The 17,529-nt window shown below is 48.5% G+C and overlaps 1 protein-coding gene across 2 annotated transcripts in view; it reads left to right on the top strand.

Annotated features, from left to right (window-relative positions):
- The window catches only part of ENOPH1 (enolase-phosphatase 1), a 465,841-nt gene that overhangs the window by 158,719 nt on the left and 289,593 nt on the right, over positions 1 to 17,529 (top strand). For both annotated transcript variants that reach the window (XM_069626148.1, XM_069626149.1), the window contains one exon: positions 4,164 to 4,366. In XM_069626148.1, coding sequence (XP_069482249.1) covers positions 4,164 to 4,366 — 203 coding nt within the window. The remainder of the gene's footprint in view (positions 1 to 4,163; positions 4,367 to 17,529) is intronic.

Genomic DNA, 17,529 nt, shown 5'->3' with positions numbered 1-17,529 from the left:
GATCTTCCTCCACACTAGTAGGTCGCCTGGACCCAGACAAATATTTTGCAGTACTGATCGTTTACATTCCTAATCGTTTACATTCCTAATCGTTTACTTCAATTTCCCCGCCACTAACCAGTGGAAGAGCATTAAGAACATATAAGAATAATCACCAGAAACGGTGTACAACTCTCCCACACACATATGCATTAAAGGTAGTAGGCATAAAACTGACATCAGGCACACAGGCCCTCTGACCACAAAGTATCTTTGGCCCTTGGACCCTTCCCGGAGTTTAGGTTCTCGGCAGTGTGTTCAGGATTGTGGCCACCTCTTCTGGGTTGGTAAAAAAAAGTTTGGCCCTTGTATACGACTGTCGGCTTTGAGGGAAAGAGCATGGCCGATTTTAGTCCTCTCTCCCGCGGGCTTTGTTTTGCGGAGCAGAATGATTGACTGGCTTTCTGTGTGACCACTATTGGTAAAACGAAATCCACGCTCTTTGTTAATTCAGTTGTCCCAGCTCCTGTACACGACGAAGTATTGAGTCTCTGTCCGTGTAATTTAGCAGGTGGGCAATAACAGAGATCTTTGCCCTTTCCACCAGGAATTGCGTTGAGAGCGTGGGATCCTGCAACAGTTCCCTAATGAAGCTCTCAATGAGGGTCTCCATGTTTGGGCGATGAGAACGCCTCGGGAGGCCAAGGAGGCAGATGTTGAATCTGTGGTACCTTGCTTCCAGTTCATTGTTTATAGCTTGGGCTACCTTCATCTCCCTACTTAGTGCCTGGAATTGGGTATGGGTCAGCACCCTCATCTTCCACAATGCCTATTCGGTTCTCTGTTTGATATACGACCGCTTTCTTTGTCAATACGCTGCTGCATCCTCTCCATCTTAAAGACGAAGTTGTCCAGCTTGCAATTGACAGTCAAACCTAGCCTTCACTTAAGCCGGCAGTATCGCACAGTCGGATAATGGCACCCTTCTTGGGCTCTGGCGGAGGGAGCAGAGAGGAGGGAGGCATCAGTCGAGTCGTATACCGGACGGCGAGGCCTCCAGACTGCCCACCACCTAGCCCTGCATTGCCACAGGCATCTGCGGTTTGTTGGAGAAGGTCAGTTTTGTTTGTTTTCGGCCCCCCTTGGCCTTGAATGTGGAACGCATAGGGTCAACTCCCCCACCCCACCCTGCACCAGTGCGGACCCGTCAACCCAGAGATCAAGCGCCTAGTCAACTGGGGGCCCCTGAGTGCCTGTTATGCATGGGGCCATGTGCACCCGCCTCACCAACGCTCCTCAGGACCTTCGGCCTGAAGTGTTATTTGTGCTAGCTTCCAGCAGTTTTGTCTTCTGTCCCCTGGAAGCCCCACTAGGAAGGAACACGCCTTGTCTCCAGGCTCACCAACCACCACTCCTGGAGGCAGCCGAACCTGGTGCGTTACATCCAGCAGGGCTGGGTTCCACACAGGCAGCACAACAGCTTAGTGGAGCACTTCACCAGCAGGGAGTATACCTCTACCCACACCGTCGACACCAGGCCCATCAGCTGCCCCTTGAGAGGTAGTCAGGCCTCCATTCCCAGCCAGCGGCACTAACGGGCGTTGCTCAGGCCCCCCTCCCTGGGGCTATGGCATCTGACTCCATTGAGGGTTGAGAGGGACTGCCCCCTCCTCCAGCAGCAACGTCATGGCTGCGAGACGAGCGCTGTGCTCTTGTTGCCCCAGCTTCCTCCAAGCTGATAAGTGTGTCACTGTTGCACGGCCTGCACCCCCTCACCCTCCTCCTCCTCACAGGCACAGCATGAGATCGGGGTGTGGGCCCAGGGAGTCCTCACAGGCACAGCTCCTCAACAAGGCTGTACAGAGGCTTCCACCGCACACTAACCAGCTGTAAGCTTTGCAGTTAAGCTGCCATCTTGGCTGACGGCTCTCTAGCGCCCCCAGTTTTTTTTTCTGTTGCCAGAGTGAAGGAGTGGTTAATACTCCCATTGTGCACTTGCCATTTTTGCTGTTTTTTTTCGTTGCTTTTATTATTTATCTGTAATATCTATATTCTTGGTTCAGCACTTTCCACTTCTCCCCTCTCCCTTGCACTTTCCCCTTTCCCTCTCCCATGCACTTTAGCGTTCTCAATGTCACTGGGCCTAGTAAGATCGTTGTTTCGTACTCCCTTGTTCCCCTCCCTTGCCTCGTTGCACTCTGAAACACTTGTGTACGAGCGCAATATAAATAAAATAACAACTGTGGTATACCCCATTTTCGCAAAACTGAAGGTTGATAATTGGAAGCTTTTGAATGAACCGTAAAACACTGGCATTGTCCTGGGCAACCCTTCAAACCAACGCTTTTCAGGCGGTCATGCCTTTTAGTTCTGCCAAAACACCCAATTTGTCCAGTCCTGGTATACTTCTGCATTGGACGAGGCATGACTAGGGATGGCGACATTTCTGCCAACGCAGCAAACTTGGTGTATGCCGCTGTTACAAAGTCCCAGTGCTTTGAGGGGGTCTCTGAGGGACAGAATAGGCCACCCACTTTGTGATGCCAACCTCGGAGGTGAATTACACAGCATAAAACGCTCACCATCACGCACAAATGCCTGTCAGACACGGCCCCTACCTACCTCAACAACTGCATTGCACACAAAACCACATAGAGATCCCTTAGATCCAACGCTAATATCCAACTGCACATTCCCCGCTTTACCGCCACAAGAACAGGTAATTCTAGCTTCACCATCGCAGCACCCTGCATCTGGAACTCTCTCCCACCCCACCTATCCAATGAAACATCGCTACCCAAGTTAAAAAAACAACTCAAAACCTGGTTGTTCAACAAGTACTAATATTCTCTCATATAGCTCCTACCCCAGACGGCAAATTCTAGCAATACTCGAGTATTGCTATGGCTTTCATTAGATTTATACCTGCTATACTGCTGTACTAAAATATATGTAACCTGTCATGATAACTAAGATATGTTTCCCATCTATCAACAAAGATGTGTGCAACCTCAACTTGCTAACAAAGATATATGTAATTTACGCCGTGATACCCATTTGGGCGTGTATCCAAATGTAATAAATAAAATAAATAAATCCCCAAACCCTCTTCCTGTTCCCAGGCTCTGCTTTAATTGTGGTAACATGCTCCCTGGGAAAGAAGTAGAACAGTGTTTAATTGGCGATTCAGGCCACCCAAGTATGTGGTTTGCGATTTCAGCCAATGAGCAGGCAGCAGGTGAAGGAAGAAATTACATGCACGAGCCTGAAGACCATACATATCCCATAAGTTCAGGGACAGTTGTGGTGGCTGGGACTGCGAACCAGAGGGGACATTACCCATGCAAGATGGAGGAAGGTCATGGTCCAAATCAGGCGGCCACGATGGCAAGGCTGCTTGGTTCCAGAATGGTGTCTTCCCCTTTTGTAAGGCAAGCCTGCTGAGCCACAGGAGGTCCCCAACTACTCCTAAGCACCAGACCAACAGCACACCCAAACCCTAGGCCTGAGCACTAAGCCCACACAGGTATCCCTGCTCAAACCATTATTGTGAACATTTCATAAATGCCCAGAGTATAAAAAGGGGCCAGGATTTGGGGAGAGCATACCAGTTGGAGCAAAAGAGTGAGTGAGCAGTATAGAGCAAGCAAGAAAATGTAGATGAACAAGTGGGTAAGGGCAAGACCAGAGGGAGAAATGGGTAGAGAAGATGTTGGAGAAGGGAAAAGGGTAGTGGACCATAAGAGGAGGAGGAGGAGGAGGAGGAAGGCAGGAGAACGTGGTGGTGGTCTTGTGAGGAAACCCAGCATTGGCCAAGCCAAAAGCTGGAAGGGGTGCTAAGAAGTGTAAGTCAAAGCCAGTGTGAAGCGAGGATATCGGGACTAGTCTAGTTGAATGCCTTGTGGACCTTGGCCCAAAGGCTGGTTGAGCTAAAACCTGAAGATCCAAACAAAGCTGATAATAGAATTCCAGAGTCCAGTTGGTCAGTACCATCACCCAAGTGAGGTGGGAAAGATCTTGAAGTGCTAAATATACTAATCATAAATGGAGAGATTACATTTACATGATGTTTCTTTGACGTACTGTAATGTTTTCAATATCCTTGTTTAAATGCTTCTTAGCAAAAGTATGTTTTTGTTGGTGGTGATGGTTGTAGTCTAATGACCTTGTTTTCTTATGATAAGGCAGAGGAAGATGTGCCACTTGATGGAGCGGTGCCTATTCCCCAAAGCCCTGTGGATGGAGGAGGAGATGTGGAGCAAGTGATCCAAGCAGTGGTGAAAAATGTCCATTGGCAGATGTCCCAGGACAGAAAGACCACGGCATTAAAACAACTGCAGGGTCACATGTGGAAAGCGGCTTACACCAATGGGAAAATGAAGGGAGAGTAAGTGTGAACCTATATGGCTTTTCTTTTGGAGGTGTATTTTTCTTACTGCCTGAGCACAGACCCCTCCTTGAAGTCTCATGTGCAGTTTTGCAGCATTGGCAACCTGAAGTAATGACTCCAATGCATGAAAGTTGGTGCTAAGTGTCTCTTCCTTTCTGCCTTTAAACTTTTAGACAATAATTGTTTGCAAGTTCCTTTTTTATGGACAAGATGCTGTGTAGGCGACACATTTTCACTTAAATTTGCTATGTAACATTTTATTTATCCTTCCTTGTTAACTTTTTCCTTTTTTTAATTGATTTGTAGAACATTTCATTACATACAACATACACATCAGCTACTAGAATGCATTAGTAATGACAATCTGAATTGATCATTGCTCTTAAAACTGATTACAGTTTAGCATCCATATCTTTATTTAGATTAGAAAGGATTACACATATAGTTTGAGCATTATAGCTGGACAATGGGATGAATTGCTCTTCTATACGCATTGTAGCATCAGCTTTAACTGGAATGATACTTTTCTTTAGGTGCGCTTCCATTACCTGTACTATGCAAAGAGCAATCACCACATACTCTTAACTTATTTGGTATGCCCCGAATTCTAGACTTCCAGTTGCAGGCCTTTACATGGGGTGTGATAACTTTCCAAACTTTCTTCAGTGTTGAGACACTATGATTAGCACCTGTTCCTACACATCTATTGGAGTCCAGTACCACAGTCTCCAGTCAAGGACAGTTTGCCTTTTTGCCAGTACCAAGAGCAAGCTCCACACATGTTCTGCTTTCCAGTGAGGTCTCTACCCCAGTGTCGAGTAATATCGTTAGTGGGGCAAGAGGCACTCATTCATTTATAATGGTTCCATAATACCCCACTTCAGAACAAAAAGGTAAAGAAGGGGAGGATGGCAGTAGTAAAGAGGTTAACCAACCATATCTATCTTGAAATTGCATTCTTGGAAACCTGAGAACTTTTGAAGACCATAAAAATCTTGTCGAGGCACGCAAGCCTTGTAAGTGCAAATCCCTCAAGGCATACTCTATGAATACTTGGAATTGGAAAACTCGGGAACGAGATCAGATGATAGCAGTGCTGAGACTGAGGGAAGGCCATAAAAAGCCAAAGGCAGTCCTTAAATGATTCAACTGACCTACGGTAGCTGGGTAATGGAGTGATCTTATTGGAATGCCTAGAAGAGGTAGGTCTTCAGTGCTGTACTGAATGAAATCTAGATCAGCTTAATACAGAAGTTCTTGTGAGCCTTCTCCACTTTTGAGAACACAAATAAGAGCAGTCTTTGCAGGTATTGATTTTCTTCACGGTACCCACGTGGATATGGCTGTTCGAGTCAGCATGAAGGGGTTGAAGGGGTTCTGGTAGGTGCATATAGGTTGGCAAAAGAGTTTGGGCATTTGTGATCATTGTGTGATGACATAACCTTGAACAAGATCGTGAAGATCACTGTGATCCAATGAAGTGCTTACAGGACTTGGGAGTTGTGCATCTGTTTCTTGGTCATTTTGTCATGGGAGTTTGGTTCTTTTTTTTTGGCTTAACTGAAGTTACTTGTCTAGCTTTTTAAGGGCTATGGACTTCTGAGAGCCTTCATTTCAACCATATTGATGTCCCAGAATTTGACCACCACTGGACACTCATACTTTAAGGGATACGTTTTGACCAAAAGCCAGCCACAGTTGGACCACTCTGAATCAGTTGCAGGGTAAATGTTATGGAGTTTGGGTGCTGTTATACATCTAGTAATCACTGTTTTGAGGGGATTGGGTCCTCCGACGTATTCCATATCTATGACAGTAATCTGCTGTGCTGCTTCGGAAAATCTTTCTGCGTCGATGACGTCGATACGCTGTCCTCGAGGGCCTCCGTTGAGCCGACGTCACGGGATAGGACGCACGATGCCCGTAGCCTCGGTTCTGTTTTTTCCGCGAACGTGTTCACTTCGGAGATCTCGGTGCGCCTCGGTTCTTCTGAGTTATTATTCTTTCGGTTCTTCGAACCTGTTCGTTTGTGTAGATATCCATGATGTCTTCGTCTTCTTCCACCCCGCGGCCGGGCTTTAAGAAGTGTCGGGACTGTGGGTCCAAGATGTCGTTGACGGACTCGCACGACGCCTGCCTCTGGTGCCTCGGTGAGGACCACGCCACGGATGATTGTGTGGACTGCCAGTCGCTTACGTCGAAAGCCTTGCGGGAGCGTAAGAAGAAGCTTTCTGTTGGTAAGGTGACCAAGCCCCGTAAGACGAGGTCCTCTGGGCTTTCGACTGACGATTCGAGGCGCGACTCTCCGCATCGTCGTAGTCGATCTGGGAGGTCTCGGTCCCAGAGTAGGTCCCGCCGTTCCTCTGCCTCTTTGAGGCACTCGCAGAAGCGCCGTCATCGGTCGCCTTCCTGGTCCTCGTCAGAGGACGCCGCCCGTCAGTGGGTTGCTAGTCCTACCATGACACCTGACGAATCGGCGGCCTTTGGTACGGAGTTGTTGGCGATTGCTAAATCGCGGGGCTTCGGTCCGTCCGCGCTTCCGAGATGAGCCGGTCGTGACCGTACTAGTTCACCTTTGGGCTCGGGTGGTTGGCACGATTCGCGGGAAAGGTCCCGCTCGGACAAGGGGAATCGTTCTAGTCATGCCCGCTTCAGGTCCCGGTCCTTGATGAGCTCGAGACCGTCGGAGCCTGTGAGGTCTTCAAAGAAGACATCGGCACCGAGGTCGTCGACGGACTCTCTTGAAGCCCCGCCTCTGAGGAAGTCGTCGATGCCATCGGCGCCCAGGCCATCGAAGGACACGCTCCGGGCTCTGCCCTCGAGGCCTGTGTCGAAGTCGACAACGCCAATTCCATCAACGCCTTTCGAAGATGCTTTGTCGGAGGTTCCCCGTGGCACAGTGGAGCCCCCTAGAAAGGCTCTGGGCAAGGCTAAACATGTCCTTGTCCCTTATTCCCCCCCCATTTCTAGCCTCTGCAATTTATTTCTGAGGTGGAGGAAAGTTCGGAGGGAGAAGGTTTGGTGCCTGATGAGATTGTGTCTGGTCATAGCCAGCTTGAAGAACTGTGTCAGTCTTTGCACGTCTCCAGTGGTTTGGACACCTCTCCGGAGGTGGACTTCGGTAGGCCTGAGCCTGGCACCCACGCCGCGTCCTTGTACCGGCGCCTTATGTCGAGGGTCATGGAATACTTGAGGTGGTCTGCGCCCCCAGTGGATTTTCTGCAGGATGACCTGACGGATATCCTTGACCAAGGTCCTCCAACTGACCCGATATTGCCATTCCATACGGCTTTGCAGAAAAGGGTGGCAGCGGCTTGGTCTGCTCCGGAGAGTCTCCCGGCAGTGAGCAAGTCTTTGCCGAGAAAATATCGTCCAGCCAGTAGTGACCCCAGCTACTTGACAACACACCCTTCTCAGGGGAGTTTGGTGGTGCAGACGGCTACGGCCCCGAATAAACAGGCGTCGTACCCTACCATCCCTCCTGATAGGGACGACAAACGTTTTGATGGCTGGGCGAAGAAAGTGTTTTCTTCTGGGGGTATGGCTTTACAGGCAACCAACTCCATATGTGCCTTGTCTCGTTTCACTCATACTCTGTGGAACTGTGTCTCGTTAGCGGCTGAACATATTCCCAAAGGAGATGAGCGGGATGGCTTTCTTGCTCTTGTTCAGGATGGCAAGAATGCCATGTGTGAATCCGTTCGATCGGGTCTGGACATGGTGGATTGCGTCAGCCGGTCCATGGCGACGAGCACCGTAATACGCAGATTTGCGTGGTTGAGGAAGTCAGGGTTTGCTCCTGATGTACAGAGCCGGCTTCTCAACATGCCCTTTGATGGTGAACATCTTTTTGGCGGCAAGGCTGACGAGAGCCTTGAGAGGTTGCAGACCTCCAAAGCTGCGGCGAAATCGTTAAGCGCTGCAGTTCGCCAACCTCTGCCTTTTCGTCCTAGGGCAGAGCTATGGAGGGGAGGTTCCTTTCGTCATTACTCCACCTATGGTAGGTCGAGAGGAGCTGCGAGCCAAAGGGGCAACCGTAGGGGTACCAGAGGTGGAAAGCAAGGTACTGGAGGTGCCAAGGCTGCTTGGGCAGTTGCCGCTTTGCCCTCAGGCACTGCCGCAGCTGCCTCAGGTCAGTCATGAGGTCATGTCCCATGGTTGGGGGAAGGCTGGCGCAGCATCTTGTAGAATGGCGTGCCATTACTTCAGATGTGTGGGTTCTGGAGATCATAGCCCACGGCTACTGTCTTCCTTTCCGGTAGAGGCCTCGCGACAATCCACCAGGGAATCTTCCTTTGAAAAGTCCAGATCCGCTCCTTGCGCAGGAAATTCAATCCCTGCTGGAGAAAGGCGCTATAGAACTGGTGCCTATAGCGGAGAGGAACAAGGGATGGTATTTCCCTTATTTTTTGATTTCAAAGAAAGACTGGGGATTGAGACCCATCATGGACTTGCACGGTTTGAACAAACTCCTCAGGAAGGACAAGTTCAAGAAGGTTACTCTCTCTCAGGTCCTCCAGGCCCTTCAACTTCAAGACTGGTTGGTGTCTCTCGACCTCAAGGACGCTTATTTTCATGTACCGATTCATCCCAAGCACAAGTAGTATCTGACGTTCGCGGTTGGCGACTCGCACTTTCAGTTTCGGGTCCTGCCGTTCGGATTGACCTCAGCCCGAGGGTTTTCAGCAAGCTCATGGTGGTGGTGGCAGCGTATCTCAGGAAGTGGGGATTCACGTCTACCCCTACCTGTACGATTGGTTGATCAGGACTCGCTCTTCGGAGCAAGTCCTGGATCATCTGTCCGTCACCTGCCACTCCCTTCACAGGCTGGGCTTCTCCCTCAATTTAAAGAAGTCCCACTTGACGCCAACACAGCGGCTCCAGTACATCGGAGCAGTGCTCGACACATCCCTGGGGCAGTGTTTCCCTCCCCAGGTGAGGGCTCATCACATTCAGCAGATGGTGCACAAGTTTCAACACGCCCAGAGTCTCGCGGCGTTCAAGTTCTTGAGGTTGCTCGGCCTCATGGCATCCTGCATTCTTCTGGTGCCAGAGGCCCGACTGCAGATGCGATCTTTGCAGTGGGATCTCAAGATGCAATGGTCAGTCCTCCGGCAGGATGTCGGACCCTGTTTAGGTGCCGCCCTCGGTCGCCCAGGACCTTCTGTGGTAGGCTGTTGAAGGCAATCTGATGAAGTGGGCTCCGTTTTGGCTACCCTGGCCGGAGGTGACGATCGCGACGGACGCATCCCTCACGGATGGGGAGCTCATGCCAACGAGTTGACAGTCAGCGGTCGTTGGTCTCTGGCGGAGTCCAGACTCCATATCAATCTGTTGGAGCTGAGGGCCGTCCGGCTTGCCCTGAAGGCTTTTCTGCCGACTGTGCAAGGAAAGAATGTCCTGATCCTGACGGACAACACAGTGGCATTGCACTACCTCAACAAAAAGGGGGGGGGCAGTGTCACTTCCTCTGTGCAGGGAGGCGATGCAGCTCTGGTTCTGGGCCATCCAGCAGGAAATTTCAATCTCGGCAGTTCATCTGGCCGTAGACGAAAACGAGACGGTGGACGCTCTGAGCAGGCAGAGCGCGATCTCTCACGGGTGGGAGATGGCTCAGGAGATTCTCCTGGAGATCTTTGCCATTTGGGGGACCCCTCAAGTGGATCTCTTCGCCTCCAGTGTCAAGCGGAAGTGCGAACGGTTTTGCTCGCGGGAATGTCCTCCAAGAGGAGCCTTAGGAGACACGTTCTTGGTGGAGTGGTCCTTCCCACTGTTGTACGCGTTTCCTCCAGTCCCCGTCATCCCGCAAGTGCTGAGGAGGTTACGGAGGTTCGGTTCCTGGATGATCCTCATTGCTCCAGCATGGGCCCGGAGGACGTGGTACCCGGACCTTCTCGACTTGTTCATCTGCCCTCCATGTCGTCTTCCCTACCGAGACGATCTGCTCTCATGTGGGAGGGGGGGGTCAGGTTCTCCATCCAGAGGTCAGATACCTCAACCTTCCCGCTTGGCTTCTGAAAGGTTGAGGTATAAGGATTGGGACCTCCCTGAAGACGTGATGGAGGTGTTGCTTTCGGCCAGACGGCCGGCAACAAAGTCCCTGTACCGTTGCCGTTGGAGAATGTTCTGCGACTGGTGCAGGGTTAAGAATGTGGATTCACGTGACATTCCTGTAGTTCTTTTTTGCTTTCTTTGGCCCACAGGGGCCTGCAAGTGGGTACCATTAAAGGTTACCTGGCGGCGCTGTCTATATTCAAGCGCTCGTCTGAGAGTGTTCTTATTTTAAAATCACTTTAATTTCTCAGTTTCTGAAAGGGCTCACTAATGTGTTCCCTCCGTCACCTTTCCAGGTGCCCGTTTGGGATCTGAACCTTGTTCTCAAGTTTCTAATGGGTGCTCCATTTGAGCCTTTACATTATTGTCCTTTGAGACTGTTAACCCTTAAAACTGTATTTTAAGTTGCAGTCACTTCCGCTCGCAGAGTGAGTGAGTTACAGGCACTTTCAATTAAGCCACCCTTCACTGTGTTTCATAAGGACAGGGTTGTCCTTGGAGTTTGTCCTTCCTTTCTTCCAAACGTGGTGTCGGAATTTCATTTAAGCCAGAAGGTTGTTCTTCCGGCATTTTATCCTCCTCCACATCCTGGTAAGGAAGAGGAGAGGCTCCATAGGCTGGATCCTAGGAGAGCTTTAAGCTTCTACATTTCACGCATGTCCCGGGTCAGAGTGGACGATCAGCTCTTTATTGGTTACGCTGGAAGGCGTTTGGGACAAGCTGTTACTAAGCAGACTTTGTTTCGATGGATTATCTTGGCAATTTCTGAATGTTACTGCTTGGCGGGTAAGGACCCTCTGGTAGGGTTACGGGCCCATTCTATTAGGGGTATGGCTGCCTCTACTGCCCTGCAGAGGGGTGTTCCTATTCGTAACATCTGTGATGCAGTCACTTAGGCTTCGGTCCATACTTTTGTACGTCACTACTCCCTCTATTCTATCCATGGGCAGGATCTGGCCTTTGGCAAGGTGGTCCTTTACTCTGCAATTTGTTTGGGCATTCTAAATTTGTATATTCTAAATTCTTTTCCCATCTCCTTACGTTGGTACTGCTTTGGGAGTCTGTCATAGATATGGAATACGTCGGAGGACCCAATCCCCTCGAAGAACAAGTTACTCTCTTTCCTGGTAACGTTCTTTCGATGGGATGGTCCAACGACTTATTCCATATCGCTCCCTCCCTGCCTACCCCGCTACAGAATTTTTTATGCGATTGCAGCTTACGTTTCCGCAAGGCTTTCTGTGGTCATACTGGCAGAAGATTGGTGCCACACGTTCTGGGAAAAAACTACAACTGAGGCTACGGGTGTCGTGCGTCCTACATATAACATCCAGTGACGTCGGCTCGACGGAGGCCCTCGAGGACAGCGTATTGATGTCATTGACGCACATGCCGAAAGATTTTCCGAAGCAGCTCAGCTGTGTTGATTACTGTCATAGAAATGGAATACATCATCTGACCATCCCATCGAAAGACCGTTACCAGGTAAGAGAGTAACTTGTTCTTCTGATTCTAGTTAATCTGCTTAGAATCACATGCTATGCATATAGTCCAACATCTGATGGTAATCGCAGAGTATTGCATCTTTCCTTCGAGGATCGAAGGGGGACGTCCTCGGGGGGCATGCCTGTAACACTATCCCTAACGTGATGTGTAGTGTACCCAAAATCCCTCACGTGTCGAGGTCCCTCAGATTGTTTTTTTCTGCCCAACTAGTTGGTTGCCGTATGTAGAGCTCGAAAGAGTTATATTGCTATTTCATAATTCCTTTGTCCCACGGCCGATGGCTGCCTAATCTTCAACTTATCATCTCGAACGGCTGCTTCGTGGACCCCTTCGCTGAAGACGTCTAAGGCTTTCAGTGACTAGTGCATCGGTCGATGCTGTTGACCGCGTGGCCTTGGCCCTCCGGCCAGGCCTATACAGTGGGGTCCTGGGGTTTGATTCTCTGAGAATGCATTTCCTTTTCCCCTCTTTCCCTTTCTGGTCTGGCTGCCGCGCTTTACCTCTACTATGGAGAGGACTTCTTTTAAATTTTGCCTGTCCTGTAACGGCAAATATCCGTGGAAAGAAACACATCGCAAGTGCAACAAGTGTCTCACTCGTGATCATGACGATCAATCCTGCAAGTCTTGCAAACTTTTTTGTCCTAAGACGCTAAAGGATAGGCGGACAAAACGGTGGGCGGCCTACGTAATGCAGGCCGAAAGTAGTTCCCCGGTAAGTGCCGTCACCGACAGCGAGGATTCTAGCGGCAACCATGGCTCTGATGTGGAGACCATAGACCTTTTTTTCCACGGAACAGTCCAGTTCCCAGTTGCCCGTCCCTGGCCCCGACAGGCATGCAGCCGGCATTGCTATGGGGAGCTCACACCCTGGCGACAGGGACACACCCGTACCATCGGTCACAGAGCTCGAAGTGCGATTACAGAATGCTATGAGGACTGATAAAATGGTGTTGACCATTTGGCAGAAGAGTATGGGTGGGATTGGTATCGGGTAATAATATTGCCATATATATGGTCGCCGTAAATAATATTGCCGGGAAAATGTCGTGGCGATATTATTTGGGTGATCATATATATGGGGACAGGGGCAAAAAAATAAAAAATAAAAATTTAAAAAGAAAAAAAAAAAGTTTAGGCGTTACGGGGGTGTCCCCCGCATGTTCCATGCAAGAACGTCGCCACAAAAAACAGCAATTTTTCGGCTATATTTTTGCATGGCGAGATTTTTGTGGTGACATTATTACATGGAACCGTGGTATTATGGTCTTGGAATAGGGTTGCAGATGAGAGGTAGCCCTGAGGAATCTGGAAAGTTGATTGTGTGTATATGGTGCTTCATGCAGTGTCTGATAATCTCATAGGTGGAAGGTGACCCCTCAGGCCTCCGGGTAAGCATCGTCTTGGATGATAGCTTTATTTTTTCCCACATATCAGTTACGCACCAGTTTAGAGCAGAGGGCAGTACAATGGTCAGGTTACTTGACAGAAACCAGAACCATTCTTTTGATCATCTATCATAGATGTGATTGCAGGCTATGAAGAATAGCCTCAAACGGACATTTTTTTTCTCTGAAGCATTTCAGAATGAAACCGCCCACAGTGATATAAGGAATGGTTTCTTTCTGTTCAGCTTCTGCTGTGTTTTTGTGCATATTGATTTTCTTAGCATTTTAGGATCACATAATTAATAAGATGGAAAACTGTGTTACAATTGAGAACTAACTTCAGTGAAAGCAAACCAGTACTGCACACAATTATTTTCAGAGTTCCTGTGCTGTGTGCACTTATCAAGATGCATCGATATGGTGTGTTCATACACATTTTGTAGGACAAGGCTTTCCATAAATGGAATAAATTGTTTAAAACCATACATGTTTGCTGAACAACTGTTTTGTTTCTAATTGGGTCCTATTCATTTTCAAGTTTTCTCATGTTTTGGTTGCCTGTTGCATATTTTTATTCTCTTGCGGAGGCAAATCATTTTTAGTCTTATAATTTAATTTACACTCCAATTATAAAAACAAAACAGTGTGTAAAATGAGTATGCAAGGTCTAGTTTTCACCCATTGAACTTTAACTTGCAGTCAATGGCGTAAATTACTATAAATGGTCAGTGGCAACAGAGTCCTTGCTCTAGGGTGAGTGATTGTCAATAAACCAATCACAGGGTCACAGCCCCTTTGAAATATTCAAGACTACATTTAAAATATCCAAAACCTGACTCTCCAGGAAGTGAAAGCGCTGTTCCAAAACAAAAATGAAAATGTTATATTTGTAATTGAAATAGAAACTCAGCGGGGTGTGTGAGAGGGGCGCTGCTGGGCAGCAACAGATGGGGCTGCCTAGCCTAGGATATCCGGAGCCCGACGTATCATTCCCAAAATTTTCTGAGCACAGACATTTGCTGAAAAGCCTCAGTGACACCATAAAACTCTGGAGCATGAGTCTGGTGTGCAGCTGGGCTGACGGGCTCGGCTGGTGACACGATGGAGTCCGCCTTTGCAACGTGGATGGAGCCGATTGCAGGCTGGTCCCCTTGTTGGAGAGGCACACTAGCGGAGCCTGAGGCTGTTGAACACTTGGACCAAACTTGGATGACCTTGATTTTTACGAGGAATTGGTAGCCTTGCTGGCTGGATCCACAGATGTCCCTGTGATCTGTGGGGGAACGGTACTTTAATGCCATACTTGACATTACCCTCGATAGCTCCACTAGGACCCCATGGGTGCTTCCATCATCTACAGCTTTCATATTGCAGGCTATTTCCAAGTTACAATTAATGGGGGTGTGTACATCCGGGTTGTAGGGAATATACATGCTACTCCACGGTCCAGCACTCCCTATCAAGGATCGATTATTGGTTGATTTCAGCCTCTTTGGCCACTTGGATGGCCCACTGTACCATACTACCACGTACATTATCAGATCATTCACCAGTGGTTCTGATACTTAAGCTAGAGCACTGCCTGAGACCCCGTCAGATGTAACCTCTCTATTATTAGATCCCACCCTGGTCGAGACTCTTGCCGACAAAATGGATGTATTTCTTTTCGAACAATATTGGTTCTGTTTCTCATTTCACAGTTTGGGGGGCATTTAAGGTCTGCATGAGAGGCAAGATGATGGCTGCATGCATCAGTGGGGATTCTTGGAACCCTTGGCGCAGAACTAAACTATCTAGAGGGGCAAATCAGATGGCGTGTAAATGAGTATGGGGTGACTAAAGATAAAAAGTATTGGGTTAGATTAAGGGTGACCTCATGACAATCCGTGCTTTAGCAGAAAGAGAGACATGTTATATATCTAAGCTGGTTTTAGCACAAAGATATGGGGAGGCAGATGGACTAGGGAGGACCCCAGCTTGTATGATCGGGGTAGAAGGATGGATTTGGACGATGGTGAGGATTAAGACGGCGACTGGTGCCATCATCAGACAGTGAGAGCATTAATAAGGAATTTATGGCATATTGTAGTACTTTATATGCTAATACAGACACATATTTGGTTGAGGAGATCAATGCCTATTTACATGGCATTGGCCTCCCACAGCTACAGGATGGGGCTCGGATTGACTTGGATGAGCCGATGACAATGGAGATCACTGCCGCGATTTCGGCTCTCTTCCAGGAAAGCGCCTGGATTGGACAGGCTGCCGGCAGAATTCTATAAAGAATACAGACAAGTACTGACCTTCCCAGCTCCTTAAATTATGGGACGAATCTCTTTCTGAGAGTGCCCTCCCAATGACGTTGCAGGAGGAGCTTATCACAGTACTTCAGAAGCCCACAAAGCCAGCTCATGATATGGCATTATACAGGTGGCTTTCATTAATGTGGATGCTAAAATCCTTGCAACAGTCCTTGCGGTGCAGGAATTCCTCGTATGACATCATTTATCCATCCCAATCAGTCTGGCTTCATTGCTAGTTCAACTGCATTGAATCTCAAACGTCTATTCTGTTAATCACAGATCGAGCCTAGGGTCACGGCTTTGTTCAATGCTGAGAAGGCCTTCGAACCTGTCTCGTGGCAATGTCTTTTTTCGACCTTCGGACAATTACGATTTGGCCTGTACTTCTTCAGTTGGGTGTGTTAGTAGGAAAAAGTTTGGAGACGAGCAAGGGAGCTGTGAAGTACTGTTGGCAGCTTCAGTTCGAACCCCGGAGGTCAACCGGGGCCTAATTATGGAGGAGGTATATGAATTTGCCAAATACTCCGGATTCAAAGCTACTCTCCAAATCCCTGACCTAATTGGGTTTAGGTGGGTCCCCTCAACATTTGTATATCTGGGAGTTAGTGTCCAGGGCACAGCAGTCCTTGCATGCCAAAAGCCACACAGTGCATCACTCTAGTCTGCAAAATTGAATTTGTGGTCTAGGCTTCCCATCTTGCTGTACGGTCGCCACTCCCTATTAAAAATGGCGGTTCTCCCAAGCTGCTCTATTTCGTGAATATTCAGATTTGGTCTGGAAAACTATTCTTCAATAACCTCCAGACCGTAGCTGAGCTGTCGGGGATGGGGTCCATCATGCTGAGCTGGAAGCAGATGGTGAAACTCTATGATCGCAATGGAATTGCAGCTTGAGATTTTGAACTGTACTTTTTGGTGGCACAGGCACATTTTGCCTACTACTGGTACAATACATCCCATACTGTAGTACGTCTGACACTAGAAAAGTACAGCGTGATTCCACTTAATTTGTAGACTGTCATTTTCAGCGACAAATATGTTGATTCTTGTACATTTGACCCATCGAGGACTTCGGTGAACTCATGAGCCAGACTGTTCCGGAGATTGAATATTCTGGTTCCTTATAACAAAGGAGTTCTGTTATGGAATTTCCTGGACATCGCCCCTACCTCTGACTTGGATATCCGTTCAGTGTGGGACAAAAATGGGAGGTTGGTAATGGAGGATATGTTCCCTGAGAGGGGGTCTTCGTTTCATTGGAGGATTTTACGAATAAATTGGGTAACTCGCCTATACCGATGATGCAATATTTTTGCATGAGTGCATCGTTGCCCTGGGAGCATGAATCACATCCATGTATAGAGGCAGTCGTGGCAGCAGGGGAATCCAGATGTGGGTCGCTAGACTTTACAATTTAGCCCAAGAGCACCAAGCAGGTATGAACCAAACATGTCTAAAATGGGAGAGGGATGTGGAACAAGAACCTTTGGCTGTGCAGTGGAGGGAAATATGCCTCCTTGCCAAGGAGGTTTCCCTATGTGCGAGGTATAGACTGATTCAATTTAAGATCCTGAATAGACTGCGTTATACACCAGCTAGGATGGCAAAGTTTACTCTGGATTCAAATGCACACTGTCCTAAATGTGGGACCTCACCAGCAGATTTTCTACATGTGTTTTGGTTGTGCCCCAGCAGCAGTGACCTGATCCTGATCCTGACCCTGGGAGCGGCTGTACGAGGGAGGTACACCATGGGAGAGTGACTGGACTTTGTCGGAGGAAAGCACATACCCCCCTTTTCCCTTCAGAGATGTTTCCTCAGTCTGCATGCCCTGACGGCATATTGTTACACTCATCCCCCACCTCCTAATAAATCTATTGTAAGGAATCCCCAAAGTCCTATTATGG

Source organism: Ambystoma mexicanum, chromosome 6p (assembly GCF_040938575.1).
Source record: "Ambystoma mexicanum isolate Mex_15411 chromosome 6p, UKY_AmexF1_1, whole genome shotgun sequence".
Lineage (NCBI taxonomy): Eukaryota > Metazoa > Chordata > Amphibia > Caudata > Ambystomatidae > Ambystoma > Ambystoma mexicanum.
This window is presented reverse-complemented; position numbering and strand designations above follow the sequence as displayed.